Here is a 19,887-nt window from a genome sequence, read left to right on the forward strand (position 1 = left end):
TTTTTTTATTGGGTGATTGAGTACATGAACACGTTCTTTTTTTCATTCACATCGTCATCTCACTCGTGCGCACACACCCTAGAGACTACCATCTTAACTAAAGGAAGGAACAAAGTGTTTATTTTAACATTGTGATGTAAACATTACGCTGAAGCCTAGGCACCTTTACTTCTTTTTTTATGTACAATTGGAAATTCCATCAAAACAAAGACAGTCTCTTCAATGCATTCTTATAATATAAGAATTGTATTACTTGTCCTGCAGTAAAACCCTCAAGTGTAAATGTATCCTTTTATAACTCCAGTGTGCAAATTAAACCCTAAGTTTGAGCTTCATGCAATACCTCTTGCAACCAGTAAGTGTCCTCCCGATACCAACAATAAATGTAAGAGTAGGTATTACTCACACAAGTGTTCCCAAAAAATTGTAGGAGTTAAGGCATTACACTTTGTTTGACTCAGTTCCACAGATAGTGTATCAAAAATGTTACCTCTTTCTTAGGCAATATTTGAAAATGGTTACTTTTGACATGTAATAGTCTTATTATTATAATTAATGCATGTTGGTTTGTTTCATGTTGAGTGAGAAAACAATGTTGCACATTAACTCATCAAGTAAAAAAATGATGTTTTTTTTTGGGGGGGGGGGGGGTGAATTACATAATGATTGCAGGACTTTCTTTTATTTTTTACTTCCGGTTTTCTCCGTCAAAATAAGACAGTAAATGAGTTAAGCTAATCATCTGGGGAGCAGTTTTGGAAACATTTTATTCCATCTGTATAAAATGTTTTATTCAAGCACAAAAAAAAGTTATTGATTGATAATGAACACTTGAGGATTTAACTGTGAGCGGTGCGTGTCATTGGCAGGGTTTGACCCCAATGGAGAGTACGTGTACACCAAGGCCAGTCCGTACGTAGCAGAGGAGTGGGTCCTACTGGTGGATGAGAGGGACCAGAGCTGCGAGAGAGCTGTGCTCATCAAGAACAAACACTCTGGGAGGTTTCTGGCCGTCCAAAATGGCAGCTTTATTGGACTGACGTCTTACACCGCAGATTGTAAATGGTATCTTAGATAAAGAACAAAGGCCTCCCTCTACCTCTTCCAAGGTCTTTTACTTAAAACGCTACAATTGGTACGTTTTGTCAGCCTCCAACCACTGCACTTGTGTATAAACATACTATACCATACAGATTGGTTAAAATGATTTTATTACAATGAGTCCCGGATTGTAGTTTTAGTTGTCGAGCTAGTAGCTTTCGTGGACAGTTTATGTCCTGGGTGTGTTGACAAGAGTGACTGCATGTTACTGTAGACACAGTACCAGGATACCGGTAGTTTCCATGACAAAACAAAGAACAAAAAAACAAAAACAAGTACAAAATAAAAAGGTAAAAAGTGAAATGGCTCAGAATCTTTTCCTCTTGAGAATCTCCGGTTTCCAGTTGACTGGGTGGCTCTCTTCCGTCTGTACAGAGAGAAAGATGGACTAAGCTCATGTGGGTACACTGCAATACACAACCTCAATACACTCACATGAGGCTACATGTAAACCAGCTCAGTGGCCTTGTGAGTCATGCGAGTCAGGACACTAAAATGAATCGAGTCATATTGCTTATAAGACAGTTCCCATTGGTGGTAAGAATACATACTGTTGTTATCGTCTTTGTCGTGTGAAACCTCATGTCCAAAACTGTTACTTTTCAGGATTAAATTTCAAAAATATCAAAAGTAGCTGATCTACAAGCTCGTTTCGAGTATGCGGATCTTCTACTTTTGTGTGATCCTGTAGTATGATCAAGTAAGAGGTTTCTATCAGGCAGCAACGTTATAAAGATGTGTGGGGTGTTAACTTACCGCCGTGTCGTCCTCCTTGTACACCTTGATGGTCTTGTCAGCCTCGGCGGTGATCAGCCTGCTCTCAGAGTGGTCGAACAGGCAGGCGAAGATGCCCGACTCGCTGTCCAGGGAGCCGGGCTGCACGGCAGCATGGATCCTCTGGAAGTTATAGCCCGTCCTCCAGTCCCACATGTGGATGGTCCCGTTATCCGCTGGACAGAGGAAATAAAATATGTGTTGAGGAACTTGAGGGAGGCCCTGGTTAACTTAATGCCATACAGGTAGATCTCCACCAAACAGTCTACTACAGATTACTGCAGACTGTGTGAAAAAAGTGAGAGCAGACACTGACAGATGGCTACTATGGTAGCTGACCGAGTTTGCCCCGTCTCGTTGCAATAGAAACCACTTAGAAAGCCTTCATAATTTTTTTCCCCAAGGTGGGGTAAAAAGGTTAGGATATTTAGTCACACATTTATACATTTTGGTCCAAAGTCGGCTTATCCCATAATAGAGGTGTCACGATTCTGAAAACCCACGACTCAATTTGAAGTAAGATTTTAAGGTCCCGTTGAGATTTTTGCTATTTTTTAACTTTATTTTTTACCTATAGAACGATTTTTAAGATTAATCTAAATCTTAAAAAAATCGTTCTATAGGTTAAAAATAAAGTTTAAAAAAAATCTGTGTTGTCACATTTCAAGAACAAAAATGTAAACAGTCTGATTTATCAATCTGGGACAACATTGTTGCTTTACCGTTTAGGGCTTTGTTTTTTAATTTTGATTAACAATAAATTGATAGACACTATATGCATCAGGGCTGTTTGGTTATATCACCTTCATAATTTACCACTCAGGGAATACATTAGTGTTATCAGTCACTGTATTTTAGTGTACTGATTTTCATTTGTAATATTTTGTAGACTACAACCTGTCAAGCTTAATCACACAGCGATGTATTATGTCTTGAGGAGACAAAGTCTCAGTAATCCTCATCTCTGCTCGTGTAAAATGAAATGAGTATAATGTCATTCATTTCTAAGGGGTGTAACCTGTCATGAATGCATTGCTGACGCAAAACAGCAGCTACTCCTCATCAAAGTTATTTAGCCAGACGAAGCGACAAAATGTGTGTCTTAAACACACAAATCAGCTATTCATACCCACTTTAGATATTATGTAGCTACATACATACTGTATATCAATTCATAACATTGACAGCCTTAATCATAAAATATTGGTTCCACTTTAAAAAATGTGTGCAAACTAGTTTATTTCGGGAAACTGTGAATACCAATGATGACTGATTTTCCCTGTATAATAAATAAATGTAAACTGTGATCATCAATGCACTCTATTCATGACATATCCTGTGAAAGGCAAGCACCAAGGTTCTATAACTGAAGTTCTTTAGGTGGAAAAGGGGTCAGTGAGAGCTTCAAGACCGATTTTTAATTTGTCACTATTCTCCGGCGTCGCATAAATTGGGTTTGTTGAGGAAGTTGTGATGAAGCACTGTACCTCCAGACACCAGCACACCATCAGAGTTGACCGCCAGTGTGTTGATGATAGCATTGTGTCCGGGCAGGTTCTGGATGAAGCTTCCGTCTGGGAACGTCCATTGCTTGATGTTGTCAGCAGAACCAGACGCAAAGGTGTATCTGGACAAACACACAGCATAACACGTTATGAGCTTATAGATCGGCTATTTTAACATCAGGTTTCAGTGTCCAGAGAGTCAACTGCAGACTGAGACCCTGGGCCCGATTCACTGAGCTGTCGCATATTTTGGGTGTAAAGGTATTTTCCAAACTTCGACGTTGGTAGTCTTGATTCAGTGATGTTTTTTTGTCTGAATTATGTGGAGGGCCGCTCTTTCTCAAGTCTGCTCGGATGCAGACTTACATGGGACCAAAGCTTGCTGTATGTGTCGAATCTAGACTACAAACATGGGAAGTGTGTGTGAGTTATCATTCTGAAACCTATGTTGCTGCTGTTCTACATACAGCCAACCAGTTGAAGAAATCAGATAGACTTTGACCTTTGCTTTTATGAAGACCATTCGTGTTTCATGGATGATGCTTCTGATATTGCTTTGCTGATATTGTTTGACCACTTCAAATACTAGGTCATCTAAAAATAACTTGTGTAATGTGTTAAATCTACAAGCTCATGCGTGAGCTTGTAGATCTGCCATTTTCAGGATGCAACATGCTTCCATAGAAGAAGTTGTGATGACTGAGAACTTTAATCCGTGCAATCCTATTCCAATTTGAATCTGCCACAAACATTTGATTTGTGCTTCCCGTGTGAACGGCGGTCCCTTCAATCAGAACACATAGCTTACTGTCTGGGGTGAAGCACCAGAGCTCGGACAGACTTCTTATGGTTGGTCAGAGTGGCTCTGGTCTTCCCAGCGATCAGATCCCACAGTCTGATGGTGGAGTCATGGCTTCCTGTCGGATCACAATAATATGAAGTGTTAACGCTGCAAAATCCAGTGTTCATTTTTAAAAGAAAGTTGCCGAATACACCTGAGAGCCAACACTGACAAGACTGGCTACTATGGTGGCTGATCATGTTTGACCTGTCATTGCAGTACTAGTAACCACTTAGAAAACCTTCCATTAATTAAGATTCTTTCCCTATGGTGTTAGGATATTTAGTCACATTTATACATTTTGGTCCAAAGTCAGATCTGGTACACCCCCTAACATGGGTGTAACGATTCTCAAAATCTATGACTCACCTGAAGTTCAATTTAAATTTTTGATTAGATTTTTGCTCTTTTTTTTAAACTGATGAATGTTTAATCCAATTTAAAATTTCTGTCATTTTCCACCATACACACATGGTGTGTGTGACGCTCGGGTACCTGTGATGATCTGTGGCTCTGCTGCCTGACATCTAACTGTAGCCACTGTGTTGGTGTGTCCGGCCAGGGTGTGGACGTTGGCTTTAGTGCGGATATCCCACACCTAAAAATAAATGAACAACATGGAGAAAAACAGCACATGAAATACAAATGACGCTCATGATGACTTATGACCCCGGCAGCTACAAAAGACTCAAAGCTATAAAGTAACAGCATATCTGTCGCAGAGTTGAACAACCCGCTCGTTGATTCTAAGAGGCTTATTGACGGTATTAGCCAAGATTCAGAGAAGACAGGAGTCTATCCCTGTTACAATCGGTGCTAGTTCCCTGGGAGATGGATTGCTGAGGTGGAGCGCCACACCGACCATCAGCTCCGCCTCCCACTACTTAACGCAGGACTTAGTTTGTCTCGTAAAACTGTACATACAGGAAGCAGACTATTTCCACATTGTGGTATCGTTACATTTACTTACGTAAATTGATTCAAGTTGGATTTAGAGTCATCCGTGTTAAACTTGGCAAACTACATTTAATACTGTTTACAAGCTTTGCATAATGTTTTTACGTGCCTTGTTCAGGGACAGATGACCTTGGCTTCCAGTTCCCAGACAGTATTTCTACCCACTCAGCTAAAAGCTTGTGTTTCATCTGGTTGGAAGAGGAATGCATTCACATGTGTTCCTTTCATCCAGTTCTTCTTTTAATGGCATCGTGTGAATCACAAAGCCATTGTTTTGACATGTCTTCCTCAAGGGCCAAACAATAACTGTGTTGCCATTTACACGTTACACCAGAGTAGGACGGGCGATATGACCTCGTCAATATTAATATATAGTTGCATTAATATTATTCAAGCTTTTGCCTCAATTACATTGAATGATCACAGGGTGACGTGTTGTACACTACCAAAGTACAACATCAGACTAATGAATGAATGACTAATGAATTGATTGGATTATTAAAAAAGAATCTATTAGAATCTTTTTGGCATTGATTCAAATAAAAATAAACTTGCTTCTCAATAATTTGGTTATAAATTCGGTATTGGCATTGCCATCTGTGTGTGTGTGTGTGTGTGTGTGTGTGTGTGTGTGTGTTTTTTTTACGAGTACAAATATTCGTACCCTGGCGGTGGCGTCCCTGCTGCACGTCACCAGCACATCGATGGTTGGATGGAGGTCAAGGTCGTACACTGCACTGAGGTGTCCGTGGTAGTGCCTGATGACCTAACACACAACCAACACATGACACGTATGTTTTCAGAGCATGTACATTTTTATGACCAATCAATCGTGTTCCAGATTTGATCAATGTAACTAACATACTATATACCTTATCCTATCTGCATCACAAAGAAGACATTTTTCATGTTTTAAGGTAAAGAAAAAACGTTTTGATTTGTTTTGGTTGGTTTTATACTATCTCCGTAGACAACGCCCTGGTAAAGTCTGTCCCGACAGCCAGGAACCTTGGTGTTGTCCTGGACAGTCAGCTCTCGTTCAAAACACACATCACAGCTGTCACTCGATCCTGTAGGTTTACACTCTATAACATACGACAAATTAGACCGTTCCTCACCCAGGAGTCAGCACAGCTCCTAATCCAGACAACAGTCTTGTCAAAACTTGACTATTGTAACTCCCTCCTTACTGGCCTACCGGCATGCGCACTTAAGCCCCTCCAACTGATCCAAAATGCCGCAGCTCGCTTGGTCTTCAACCAGCCAAAATTCTCACACATCTTCCCCCTTCTCCGCTCCCTCCATTGGCTCCCGGTCGCTGCCCGCACAGAACACAAAACTCTGATGCTGGCATTCAAAGCAACCAAAGGCATGGCTCCCCCATATCTCACAAATATGATCGTACCCTACAAACCCTCCCGCGCACTCAGATCAGCCAACGCAGGGAAGCTGGAGGTACCTTCACTAAAAACGCCGGGACAACGCTCCACACGTCCCAAACTCTTCTCCCTTCTGGCTCCAAAACTATGGAATGCACTTCCCATCACAGTCAGAACTGCAGCCTCACTACCAATCTTCCGCCGTAGTCTGAAAACCCACCTCTTCAGACTCCACCATGGCCCGTAGCACTTGCCCTAGCCTAGCCCCTTAGATAGCACTTTATGTAGACTTGGATAGTATTTTAAACAGACTTATAGCTTGTTACATAGACAGCACTAGAATTGAATTTTATGTAGTAGTCATAGCACTTTATAGTACACATGTATAATATATGATATAGTATGTATAGTTTACATAGATACTCCACTGTTACGTTCTTAGTTTACGCATGATTCATGATAACTACTTTTTATATATGTGATGTATGCCATGCTTTTGTTATTTCTTAATGTAAATCGCTCTGGATTAAGAGGGTCTGCTAAATGCCTAAATTGTACATGCGCACACTGTAACCTTGCATCAGCTGATGCCCTTGACAATGTTACATTACCAAATGTATGGTAATGTATGCTAAACTAAAGAATATTAAACCCAAAATCCAATCATGTGGACCTCAGGAGGATCCACATGGGGGATGGTGTGTTGGTTACCCTGGACGTCATCGGCACCTGCTGCTATGTGGACCTAGCGATGTGATGCCACTCTGCACCTAAGTCTAACCACCTCGTGTACTGTACTTATCTAGTGAACACATATTATATATTAAATATTAAAAACAGTTTTAAAATGCATGTTGTAGTGCCTTTAACCACTTTCAACGTTGTGAGCTTGGCTATTTTCACTAGTTTTGTGTAAGTAGGGCATAATAATGTATGGCAAAAAAAAGAAAAAAGTTGAAGAACACAATCTTTTCTGCACAAGCATCGATATATCACATACAAAGCTTTCAACTTACAGCCGTGTCCCTCATAGATTGTCATTTCTCAGGGCAATAACAGTTACAAACGGTAAGCTAGGGCTGGACGATTTCAAATGAATATCACGATAATTTCAAAAGCTTTGCCTCGATTTGCGATTAATTAAAAACAAGTGAGAAAATAGCAGATCTACAAGCTCACAGTGCGTCGCTATACAACAGCTTGTCGATCTGCTATTTTCGCACGCCACCATTGTGCAACGAAGTATAACATGCCGCTTAAGTGTATAACTCATTCCTTGCGTTTATAGTCTAATAAAATACGTTCGCTGCCGGTGTTTTTTAATTACCTTTGGACCATACCGATACGCCGAAGAATTTGTGCCTTTGATCTATGAAACTCCCCCTGAAAATAGTCCCATGACTTGTTGCCTATCCGAAAAATAATCCACCGTTGCGATGCGAAAGAACAACAAACAGTAATAGCGGAGGGATCTCATGGTGAAACCCTGTTCACTTGCATTGAACTAATTTTCCCGATTTCCAGTTACGTCATCATAACGCGTCACCCTCGTCACGATGTCCGCGACAAAGCCGGATTTTCACTAAAGTAATTAAACAACGGTGAATTAAACACATAAAACAAATAGCGGGTTTAGCGTATTACACCGGGAAAGAATACGCGGGTTTAACTGGTTATGTAGTCAAATGTGTTAATCAGACTAATCAATTTAGTTGATTATAGAAAATCTATTCGAAGTGAACCATTTTGTGTCGAGTCATTGATGTACTGTACAGTATAAGAAATTAAAGATAAACCATAAAACCTTCCTTCTCGATTATTAAACATTAGTCTGTTATTGGTTCTAAATGTCAAAACGCCTAACCCTAAGCTCATAAAGACAGTGGTCAGTCGGTGGTAGTACCTTGTTGTACTCCAGGTCCCAGCACTTGACCTGCTTGTCCTCTCCACAGGAGAAGAGGTAGGGGCTGCGGCTGCTGACCGCCACGCCGCGCACCGTGCTGATGTGACCCGTCAGAGACAGCTTCAGCTTCCCACTGGCCAGGTCCCAGATCTGATACAAACACGGGAGGGAATTTCAGGGAAAAGGGGCTCATTTAACATGCATCATATTCATAGCCAATGTTATATTTTATAGGTTTGTCACGATACCAGACTTTAAACTTTGATACAGAAGTGAGAACGCACCTTAATGGTTCTGTCAGCCGAGCCAGTGACAAACCACTGGTTGCCGGGCTCCACAGCAATGGACCTCACCCAGCCCAGATGACCGCTGATGACCTTCAGAAACATGTCATGATGCATGATTAAGATGCAGTGTGGATCTAATCATGTCTAAATGCTACACATGTGACTGAAACACTTATACCCTAGCCTAAATGTATATGACGAATATTAAAAGGTGGCTCATGTATGAATTTGTAGATCTGCTTTGTTCTTTTTTTTGTGCCTATAATGACATACCAAAAAAGGTTCTAAAATGTAAATATTTATTTCCATTGTACTCATAATACCAGTGACATACATTATTGCCAGAATCTATGCATCCAGTGACAGTCAAAGCCAATAACCTTGGTTATGGACCACGGCCTCAATATTAAAGTATAGGATCTTGTGTGTCATTTTAAACCAAAGCTGAGCACTTCCAATAAGCACAGAGGAAACAAAATAGTATACATAAAAATACAATAAAAATTACCCTGAACAGCTTCCACGGGGGATGCCACTGTGGCTTGGGCATGGTTGGAGCTTTCCTCACCAGGGAAGAAGTTTTGGTGCCTCCAGCCTCCAGGAGCGACTGCAGTAAAGACAGAGTGAGAATCACATTCATCATATGCAAATTTCTTTACTTTAGAACACTGGTTCTCAAAGTTCAAGGTTCATTTTATTTGGCATTTATGCTTGCACAAAAATGAAAATAGTGTTTGGGACCAGCAGTGAAAAATGTCCCAGCTGAATTGTTGACAGTTATGAACCAAACGGATCCTCCTACCAGTCTGAAACTAGTCCCCACAGGAATCCACGGAGAAAAAGTATTGATTCCGCGGAGAACATTTCTGATTCTGCAGAGAACAATCCTTGATTCTGCGGTTAATATTCCGCGATCAGGGATATGCAGATTCCTGTGGGAACTGTCTAACGCCCACTCCACACTAATGGTTCGCCATGCATCTACTTGCAACCATTTTCCCCAATGACAGTTGCCTTGGTGCGGCAACCTTAAAACTGCAAACTTTGTTGCTGTGGTCTAATGAGGAAAACCACTGCTTTATACTGTAAGGTGCATAAGGTGAACAGAATGTTGTGCCAAACAACAACCTACCATGTTTGAGGGAGGGTAGCTTTTCTCAGCACCTCCTGCATGCCTGTGGATGTCGCCAACGCTGGCTGCTGTCCGACTGGCGTCCTGTCTGAAAGTAAAGCACAGGGTTCAATTACACTGATCACCATAGAACTGATGTGACGCACGCACGCACACGAATCAGGAAGTAGACAGGCAAATCGACCAATGACAAAGCTTCTATGAAAATCTTTGAATGCAGATTGTGGCCCCTAGATGTGTCACAGAGACTACATTTTTTTGGGTGCGTTTTACCCATTGTTGGCTGTCCAAATAAAAATAAAAATAAAAAGGTCATTAAAAGATTGACATATTATTGCTTATAGCAGCTTTAATATAGCATCACAATGATTTTAACCACTTTATCCATTTATATTTAATATATTCCAAAATAGCAGATAAATACTTTTCTCTTCTAAGGGTCCTGCTCCCCGCAGGCACAAAACATTTTCAGATGGGGGATCCGCTCCATACATAAATACATATATCTATCAATTTGGGGGTCCTGGTCACGCAAACGTGTGAGAACCACTGCAGTAAAGCATATTACCTGGCTTGTGAAGGTGGCAGTGTCAGTGCCAGAGCATGGACCGCTCCCTCAGTGGGCAGTCTGTGGAGCTTGGTGTCAGCGGTCAAGGCCACCCCTGTGGAACAAAATGTCACTGGTATTTATTTATTATAATAATCGTCATAGTCAATCATGTAAAAAAAAAAAGAAGCTCAAAATGAATTGTGTTTTCTGAAAGAATGAAGTTATTAAATCACCCAAGTTATTTTGAGAGGAGAAAAGGAGGCACTGGAGCAACTCAGACAGTTTAAGCCCTTATTTTATTATCAGGGTGCAAGTAAAAAACGTAAAAACGTTTCGATGTTTCAGTTATATCTTCGTCAGGTCATGACTAAGTTATTTGTCATATCTGGATGGATTTGTCCTATCTGCCCTGTGCAACTTTTGTTTACAAAGCCTAAAATCCAAACAGAAATGCAATCATCAAGTAAAATGTCATAAATAGACATGTCTTAAAATCATTGTTGTCGGAATCAACTTCAGACCTAGTGAATAGACATATCATAGAAACACTGTTGTAGGCTGTGTGGCATTACCAGGTCCAGATGGATAAGCATGTGTCCCAGTGACCAGGTAGTCTGGGTCATCTTCTGAAAAACACACACACACACAGTTAGCAGCGTGGCATCTAGGGCTGGGTAATAATAATATAATATAATATGTCTGGTATTTTCAATATTGTGATATAGCAACAGTGTACTCTTTTCCTGGTAGTAATCACTTATAAAGCCTTATTTTATCATTTTGTGTGTGTGTGTGTATTATTAATATAGCATCATAGCATCTCATAGCATCAAAGACAACGAGTAACCCAAACTGTCCATAAAGGTACAATATTGATGCGATAACCATTGTTTAATTATATATTACAATCAGGACTTTTCTGAGGCGGTCTATGACGGAGGGGGCTGCAGATAGCATTCATAGCATCTCAGTTACTTACTACTAAACTCAGCCATCCACTTGGATAAGAACGGTTCTTAAAACAAAGTTAAACAATATGTGTAGTTATATTATAGTTGAGTGCATTGGGTGAATTTACTTAAACCGCGGTGAGATTTAAAATCTGCAAGTTTCTGCCATTTCTTCCCCAGTATAAATGAAGGCTGCCTGAACTAATTGTGCCAGTCACCCAGAGCTAAATAAAAAAAGTTTGAGAACCTCTGCATTAGATAATGAATGTACAGCAGACGGAATATGAACATGCACAGATGATGTGGGTATCACCTGGCTGTGTGTAGGTTTGTCCAGGCATCTGGACTCTGTCCTTCGTTTCCTTCAGTACTGGCATGTGCAACACTGCTGCGTAATCAGCTCTAAGCTTCGCAGCCATCTTCACCTTGTGGCTGTAAAACAGAAACATTATGATTATCTTCTGAAGCCGTGTAGCCCAGTGGTTTTAAAAAGTGGAGTCCAGGGACCCCCAGGGGTACTTGGGGAGGGAATACCAGGGGTGAGCTTGTAGATCAAGACATAACATTGTGAGCTTGTAGATGTGGTTAAATACCAAAATCCAGATTAAATGATGCGTACCATTGTTCATCCAGTGCTATCTGTTTGGCGTGGTCCGACACGAACATGTCATGGGTCCTTTTGAGAGATCTGAACACCAGAGTGTGGACCGAATGTTTCTGCACGTCCTGCAAAACAACCACAAAGACATCATGTATTAAACTGCCAAAATATTGAAATATGCATCAACCCATATATATTCAACCCATGTTTTGTGATATTGAAGAGTTTAATATGGAGTTTAAATAATACGAAAGCTTAACACATCATCATGATAGTTTATCGACAGAAACATGACGGTGATTACGCCCCCCCTCCCAAACAAAGTCAAGTCTCATTTAGTTTAGTTGCACATAATTTAAAAGAAAACATATCATAAAAAAGATAGGTCACATTCATAAATTACATAGCACATTTCATACGAAAAGTGCAGAAGCAATGTGCTTCAAGATAAAAACAGACAAAATGCCACGGTCAACAATGACACAAATACATATATGTAACACACTAGAATTTCGCGGGCCTTCGGCCCGCTCATCCCAGAGTTGCGTTGCCCCGCGTTGCGATACAGAAGTCCACAGATACAGAAGTCCACAGTGACACGCGTTGTATGCAGCTGTTTTGTGTTGCAGCGCGTGCGCGCGCGCGCGTGTAGTGTTGTTGTTATCCATATATGCGCCTCGGTTCGTCCCGTTTGTTCCACGCCAGGTGTCGACGCAGTCGTTTGTGCGATTGGCGTGTTTGCATTATTGTAACTGTGTAGGCATACCATATTCTGAATTACCAAAAAGGACACATGCGCGCGTGCATGTGGATGTGGATGTGCTCATGCGCGTGCACGTCGTGCACGTCGTGCATGTGCCGTGCGTGGGCGGTTCTGTTAAATTGAGATGTCAAAAGAATCTATAGCCTAACAATAAATGGATCAAATATGCTCTGTATTAGTTATGTATTTATTTAAAGCAGTGGCTGTGAAAGGTGTGATCCAGGGACCCTCATGGTTCCTTGAGGGGGTTCCAAATGGACCCATTATAGGTCTGTAACTGTGAGAGTGTAACACATGGACCCAAATGGACCCTTACAGGTCTGTAACTGTGAGAGTGTACAAATGTAACCAAATGGAGTGTTGTATAACTGTTAACTGTGATACTGTAGAAATGGAATGAAATGGGACTGTTATGGGTCCATTTGGTTTGACTGTCAGAGTTATGGGGGTCCTTGAAATTAAGAAGTTTGAGAACCTGTATGCAATGGCTTATCTGTTGTAAAAAGAGAGACCAGCCTATTCTGCAAACCATCATATGTGATGCTTTGCTAGGTTGTACGAAATAATATTGGGTCATTATAATGTGCAGGACTCACCGCGCGCACAGCTGCCTTGTCTGTGTTGACATGACATGGGCTTGCAGGACAGAACTTGTATTTGTGACAGACACATAGTTCCTTTGCAGACAATACAATGTGCTTCTCATTGGTCAGTCACAAAGCTAAGAAAACAGCAGCCTACTTTTTCTGCATGTCAATGATGAGATAGTTCTCCGCTGTCTGTCTATCTGCAGACAGCGGAGCAGCCAGCGAGCCTTTCTCTGATCTGCGGTCGGGACCAGTGGTAGTGGTGTGAGCGTGCAGCGCATGCAGAGTTATGAAGAATACACATTCCGGGGTTCGGGCTGAAAGTCCACGTCTCACAGTGTTTTGCCACTACGAACCATTGAACGTGCATTGTAATACACATTGGTGTGAATGGTCTGTGAGCGTAGCGATACACTACAGGCGATACGTGTGAAACCCCGGACATTTGAAGGAATGTATAAAACCACCCGGAGTGGCCGGACAGGCCCCCAGAAGAGGACGTATGGTAAACTGTGTATGTAATCGCGGCGCTGTCCATCCAAGTTAGAATGAGTGTGTGTGTGTGTGTGTGTGTGTGTGTGTGTGTGTGTGTGTGTGTGTGTGTGTGTGTGTGTGTGTGTGTGTGTGTCTGGCTGCCCTGTGTTTTGCAGCGTGGGGATCGCCATGTGAGGGGGCTAGCCAATAAGGGCCCTGTGTTGCATGTGGAGAATTCTGTAGGTTAGTGTGTGTGGTGCAGCCGAACGGGGTGGTGAGAACATGAGGGGGATGTAGCACAGCAATCGGTGACCCCTACATTAAGCTGTGTTGCTCCCAAGATGCAGTGCAAATGCGTGTTGTAAGCAACCGTAGCCAATGGGAAAACAGGATGCAGTGTTGCCAGGTCCGCGAATTGTAAGCGAGTTGTAAGTAGCGTGTTGAATGGCATTTTTTCTGGGCTTGTTTTCATAGACGTGGCAACAAATTAGGCGGGGGTGTCGGTGCTTGTGGCGTGTTTGTGTTTATTATTGATATTGATATTGTTTGCGAGTGTGGACGGGAGCCGGCTTTAGTGGCAGTGCGATGACAATTTTTACGCGGCTGGTGTCGAGTGTGGCCGTGCGGCGCGACATGAGGAGATAGCCGTGGATCGACGCGGAGGGTAAGGCTGTGTCGTGTTAGTGTGTTGTTGCAGTGTGTGTTGCAGCGTGTTGCAGCGTGTCAGTGACGTAGTAGCTGGTGCCTTTTGTTCCTGTGCGTGCTTTTGGGCACATGTTTTCAATTGTAATATAGGATAAGAAAATAACGGTGACAATCCAATAAATAAGTAAGATAGATAGAAAGCTGCACACTCAAGTCAGAACCCACCTGATTTAGACTAGTTTATGTTGGGCTTAATGAGGATACATTTGTCTGATGATCAAATTATGGGATATTTGGTGTGAGTATATAAGAAACAAAGGAAGGAGCTAGCTACGCCATTGAGAGATTAAAAAAATAAGCTCTTAAAAAAGCAATTGTTTCACTGAAAGCAAGTGAAGAGAAGATAAAACAGGGGTGATATGTTCACATATTTTGGTTTAATTTAAAACCCTAGCAGCAGAATTCCGAACAAGCTGTATTGATGCAGTTTTAGATCAAGACTATCATAGATAGTAATTTATAGTCTGACGTTTACTTAATCATAGATACGGGTAGAAAAAAGGGAACGCAATAAAATACATCAATGATAGTCTTGACTCTTGATCCAAAGCTAGAACCTGCTTTGTCAGTCCGGGAAAGACCATTACAGTAATCTAGTAAAATCAAATGAACCAGTTATGCAGAATCTGATTGAGACTGGAAGCATCTAACTTTAGAGATGTTTCCCCTTTTTACTTTCTTTATACGATTTCCTGTTTTAATAAGTGTATTTTTGTAGTCTCAAAATGTACTGATGAATTGAAAATGGTGGACCCTGTTGTAAACAAGTGTGAGTGTCATGTTGTGTCCACAGTAACAGTTTTTGTATTGAATTGAATTTCAATCAAATGTTCCTTCGCTGGCATAGATGACAAAGAGAAGTGACTGCACAAAGACAACGAGTAACCCAAGCTGTCCATAATGGTAAAATATTGATGCGATAACCATTGTTTAATTATATATTACAATCAGATTCAGGACTTTTCTGAGGCTGTCTATGATGGAGGGGGCTGCAGATAGCATTCATAGTATCTCAGTTACTTGTGGCTAAACTCAGCCATCCACTTGGATAAGAACGGTTCTTAAAACAAAGTGAAATAATATGTGTAGTTATAGTTGAGTGCATTGGGTGAATTTACTTAAACCGCTATGAGATTTAAAGATTCTGCAAGTTTCTGCTGATTTCTTCCCCAGTATCAATGAAGGCTGCCTGAACACAGTACGTAGCTACAACACGGTAGCTCGTTGTATTCACAACAAAACAAAACACGAGGAATGTTCCTTTACCTCCGTCATCGTGGCGTTCAACAGGTGGCTGAAAGACAGCGTCGAGTCCTCCGATAAACAACTTTATTTGCAGTTAATTGTGTTTAAAATGTAATAAGTTTCCACACTAGACAAAACTCACACACAAACGATGCGCGAATGAACGCTCCGGATATATACAATGGACACGGAGAGCGGTACGGGCTTTTTTCTTCCGGTTCAGAATCTATTAAAAACTACACTGGCTGTTGATGTGCGCCATCTAGTGGTCTGTATGAATTAAAATACAAGCGCCACAAACCATAGATATATCTATGCCACAAACAACCTTCAAACTATTCATTCCAGCAAGGTTGAAAAATAAAGAAAGACTTCGCACACTCCCATTGTGCAGCATTTCAGCATTATAACATGATGAGTATAAATAAGTGTAATTTATAATTATATTAGTTATATGTGATACAGACCATGGGTTCAAAGTGTATATTTGCATTGTGTTGTAGCCTGCTATGTAGGCCTACCTCTGAAAATTGTTTGTCTAAAAAGGTACATAGATTAATGGTTATCTAATGCTTCAAAGCCATGATGTTAGTCACTATAAAGGCACTCCGATTTTAATAAAAAAGCAGTAGCTATGTCAAAGATTATTTGGATTTCCCTTTTAACAGTAAATCACAGAAAATAGTCTATATTATAGTCAACTACATAGTAATAAGTAAATAGTAAATTATAGTATTTTTTAAGAAGCCTTACATAGGCCCACTCTACTGTAGCTATAAACAATTTAGGAAGGAAAATGTGAAGGAAGGAAGGAAAATCTGAATCCCCCCCCCCCCCCCCCTTGTTTTCCCCTCACTGTATATTATGTTTCTTTTCCCTTTTTACCTCTATGATGAATTCCTGTTCTGTTCTTTGACTATATAGAAGTGTCTATTTGTACGTCTCTAAATGTTTTGATGAATTGAACATGGTGGACCCTCTTGTAAACAAGTGTAATGCTTAATTGGGTCGTCCACTCACAGTTAACAGTCTTTGTATTGAGTGTGTGCTTGAAATGTACTGTAATTCTGTTAATAAATATTTCAATCAATCAATCAATTATGTAATTCAACAAACATTCAACATTTTTTTAATTGAATGTGTATCACAATTTGTATGGCAGGTCTTTTAACATCCTTTTACAGCAAGCCAGAGGGAATAGTTGGGCAATATTGACTCAATTGGTCAGTGTACTGATGCATTGTAAGACAAATACACCCACATACCGTAGGCTACTGCATGTCAAACAACCACGCATCCACCCACACACCTCCATGTCATCTATCATTCAACATAATATAGACTCAAATTTGGAATGTTGTTGTTGTTGTGTTTCTTTTTAGGTTTTTTTTTTTTACCTTATAAAGTTATCAATTTCAAGAGAATGTTTCCATCCTGTAATTGTTTCTAAAATAAAGTTAATTATAAACTCAAAGCATTTTGGCTGATGTTTGTACATCTCAGTCAAAAGGATAAAACACACAAAAAAAGATTGAGAGACTGTGTGTGTGTGTGTGTGTGTGTGTGTGTGTGTGTGTGTGTGTGTGTGTGTGTGTGTGTGTGTGTGTGTGTGTGTGTGTGTGTGTGTGTATGTGTGTGTGTGTGTGTGTGTGTGTGTGTGTGTGTGTGTGTGTGCGTGCGTGCGTGCGTGCGTGCGTGCGTTTATTTTATTTGAACAGTTATCTACATAGGCCTATATGCATGCATAATATGGTAGTCAGAAGATGTCAGTTAGGCGGCAGTTAAGAAACCCTAGGGGGGCAGGGGCTTATGCGAGAACCTCACTGTTTACATTATACATAGGCCTACAATATTCCAATTCATATTTATATTGTGTGTATATGTATACTCAGTGCCATATGTTGGGGGGAGTGGAGGTAGCAGATACATACTGTACATAAATTAATCAATGTCAATGTACTTGACAAATAAAATAGCAAATAGAACGTGGGTATACTGTAAATGGAACCTGTTACATCTCTCAACTAATTCATGGTTGGGTTGAACTGCATCTTGTTTTGGGAGCAAGTCCATGGTTTTGTGAATCACAACAAACACAAACAGTTACTGTGTTCCTATACAGCAGGGGTCTGCAACCTTTCTCACATGAAGTGCCATGTTTTCATGTTTGTGATAGTCAGTGTGCCATATATAATTATGACACCACATCACAATTAAATATTCCCAAATGTTTTTGAGGATACACATAACAACCTTAGAAATATGTCAGGATGTAATGGTCATTAAACTCAAGCAATAACCCACCTATATCTCCCAGTATCCCTCGCAGTCATGAGTTTGGAGTTTGAATGAATGTACAATTATGTGCAGGATGTAATTTGAAGATAACTGACTACACTTTTTTTGAACATTTAATTTTAAAATAAAGAACTTCTCTCTCTCATACCTATGCCAGTGTGCCAGTGGTCACCCTCCAATGTGCCAATGTTGGCACCCGTGCCTAAGGTTGCCTACCCCTGCTATACAGTACTAATGTGCAAGGAAGGAAATTCTCTCCCTATAGAGGGTATGCGCATGCATAAAGTGAATGGCAAATCGAGTGGCAAATCGAGTGGCAAAGTGACAGGCAAAGTGAGTTTAACATTGTTTAATGTCATTTAATGCAATTAGATATGACTTTTCTGTTTGGATGAGGGCTGTCAAGGCCAGAAAGTAGTTTTTAGCCACTGGACTCAGTAGGCATTCCTGCATAACTTCTTGGTTTGATGATGATGTCACGCGCATACCCTCTATTGTATGTTAATTGTATTATTATTATTATTATTATTATTATTATTATTATTATTATTATTATTATTATTATTATTATTATTATTGTCTCCACCAGGCCGAAGGCATGGGGAGAGAGTATGTTTTGCACTCCGTCGGTCCATGTGTGTGTCCGTGTGTCCGTCTGTGTAGGCTACAGCTAATCTCTGGCACCGTTAACCCGGTCTATGCCAAATTTTGCACACACACTCCCTAGATGCCAACGATGAACCTCTGCCCCAAACTTTCCAGAACGTCCTGTTATAGCGCCACCAGTAGGCTGACTTTTGAAAAACACATTTTTTGATATTACTCCTCCAGATTCTGTCCAAAAATCCCGCAAATTGTTTCATACTATCTCTAGTCTATAGTCAAGTGTTCAAGACGGATCTGTCCGATATTTCATATTCCATCCTAATTGGCTAACATTGGCTTTCAAAGTTTGCAGGATTGGCCCGTTTTGAAGAAAAAAACTCAAATCATGAAAGCAGCGTGCAATTTACGTGAAATCTTTCTTGGGCTTTCCTACTAGGCTGAGGAATATATCCCACCCTTTTTACATTGGCCTGTTATACCAACAGGTGGATTTTTGCTACACACATTTTTGGAACGAAATGCCTCAAATCATCCAATTGCCATCCAAGGCGTAATAAGAAATGGCACCCCTTTCACTTTGGCCTATTATAGCGCCACCAGGAGGCCACAACCTGACCTGCCCTGGTGGAGAGTAGAGACATGTGCCCAGAGGGGCACTTTATCTAGTTATTATTTTGCTGCAGTATAACATATGATTCAGAAGGTACACTAATCCCTTAACAGAAGGAGTGTCCCATTGCCTCTAACAGTAACAGCCATGGTTTAGCATGCTGAACATAATAGAAAGCAGCATGTGTGCTAATGTGTCCCTGACCTTTGTCCTTCCTTGTCAAAGTGCCTTTGGGCAAGTTACTGGAACCAATTGGTCGGTCTAATTTGAGCTGGGCTCTTGACAAAGAGCATCTGAGAAATGCTTTCTCGTTTTTTCCAGTTCTTGTATTTAATATCTCTAAAAGCTCCCTTGTGAAGCCACGCTGTCCATTAGTCAAAAGCCTGTGCAGTGTTATGACAATAAATACTGCCTCCCATTTATCATTGCCTTAATGTGTGTTTGTGTGTGTGTGTGTGTGCGTGCGTGTGCGTGCGTGCGTGCGTGCGTGCGTGCGTGCGTGCGTGCGTGCGTGCGTGCGTGCGTGCACGTGTGCACGTGTGCATGTGTGACTCGTGTGAGTGAGTGTCGATCTGTATGTGCATCAAGAATAAAAAATGACATGCTTTAAATCGTAATA

At 40.9% G+C, this 19,887-nt stretch overlaps 1 protein-coding gene across 1 annotated transcript; it reads right to left on the minus strand.

Annotated features, from left to right (window-relative positions):
* Positions 1-645: 645 nt before the first annotated feature.
* Positions 646-15,964, minus strand: plrg1 (pleiotropic regulator 1). Its single transcript, XM_079498516.1, has 15 exons — positions 15,776-15,964; positions 11,999-12,105; positions 11,693-11,811; positions 11,002-11,055; positions 10,448-10,541; positions 9,880-9,967; positions 9,256-9,354; positions 8,745-8,837; positions 8,461-8,610; positions 5,843-5,944; positions 4,717-4,819; positions 4,189-4,297; positions 3,363-3,502; positions 1,858-2,051; positions 646-1,468 (listed from the first exon to the last, which is right to left on the minus strand). Exons 1-15 carry the CDS (start codon positions 15,782-15,784, stop codon positions 1,409-1,411), a joined length of 1,521 nt encoding a protein of 506 aa, XP_079354642.1. The 5' UTR covers positions 15,785-15,964; the 3' UTR covers positions 646-1,408.
* Positions 15,965-19,887: the final 3,923 nt, after the last annotated feature.

This window comes from Electrona antarctica (genome assembly GCF_951216825.1).
Source record: "Electrona antarctica genome assembly, chromosome: 4".
Taxonomy (NCBI): domain Eukaryota; kingdom Metazoa; phylum Chordata; class Actinopteri; order Myctophiformes; family Myctophidae; genus Electrona; species Electrona antarctica.

Bases quoted from the DNA above. Each gene is read 5' to 3' on its own strand.
- plrg1 (XM_079498516.1), bottom strand. The intron at 11,812-11,998 runs GTACGCATCATT...TCTGTTTTACAG, and splicing joins ATAGCACTGGATGAACAATG to CCACAAGGTGAAGATGGCTG. The intron at 1,469-1,857 runs GTAAGTTAACAC...CTCTCTGTACAG, and splicing joins ACAAGGAGGACGACACGGCG to ACGGAAGAGAGCCACCCAGT.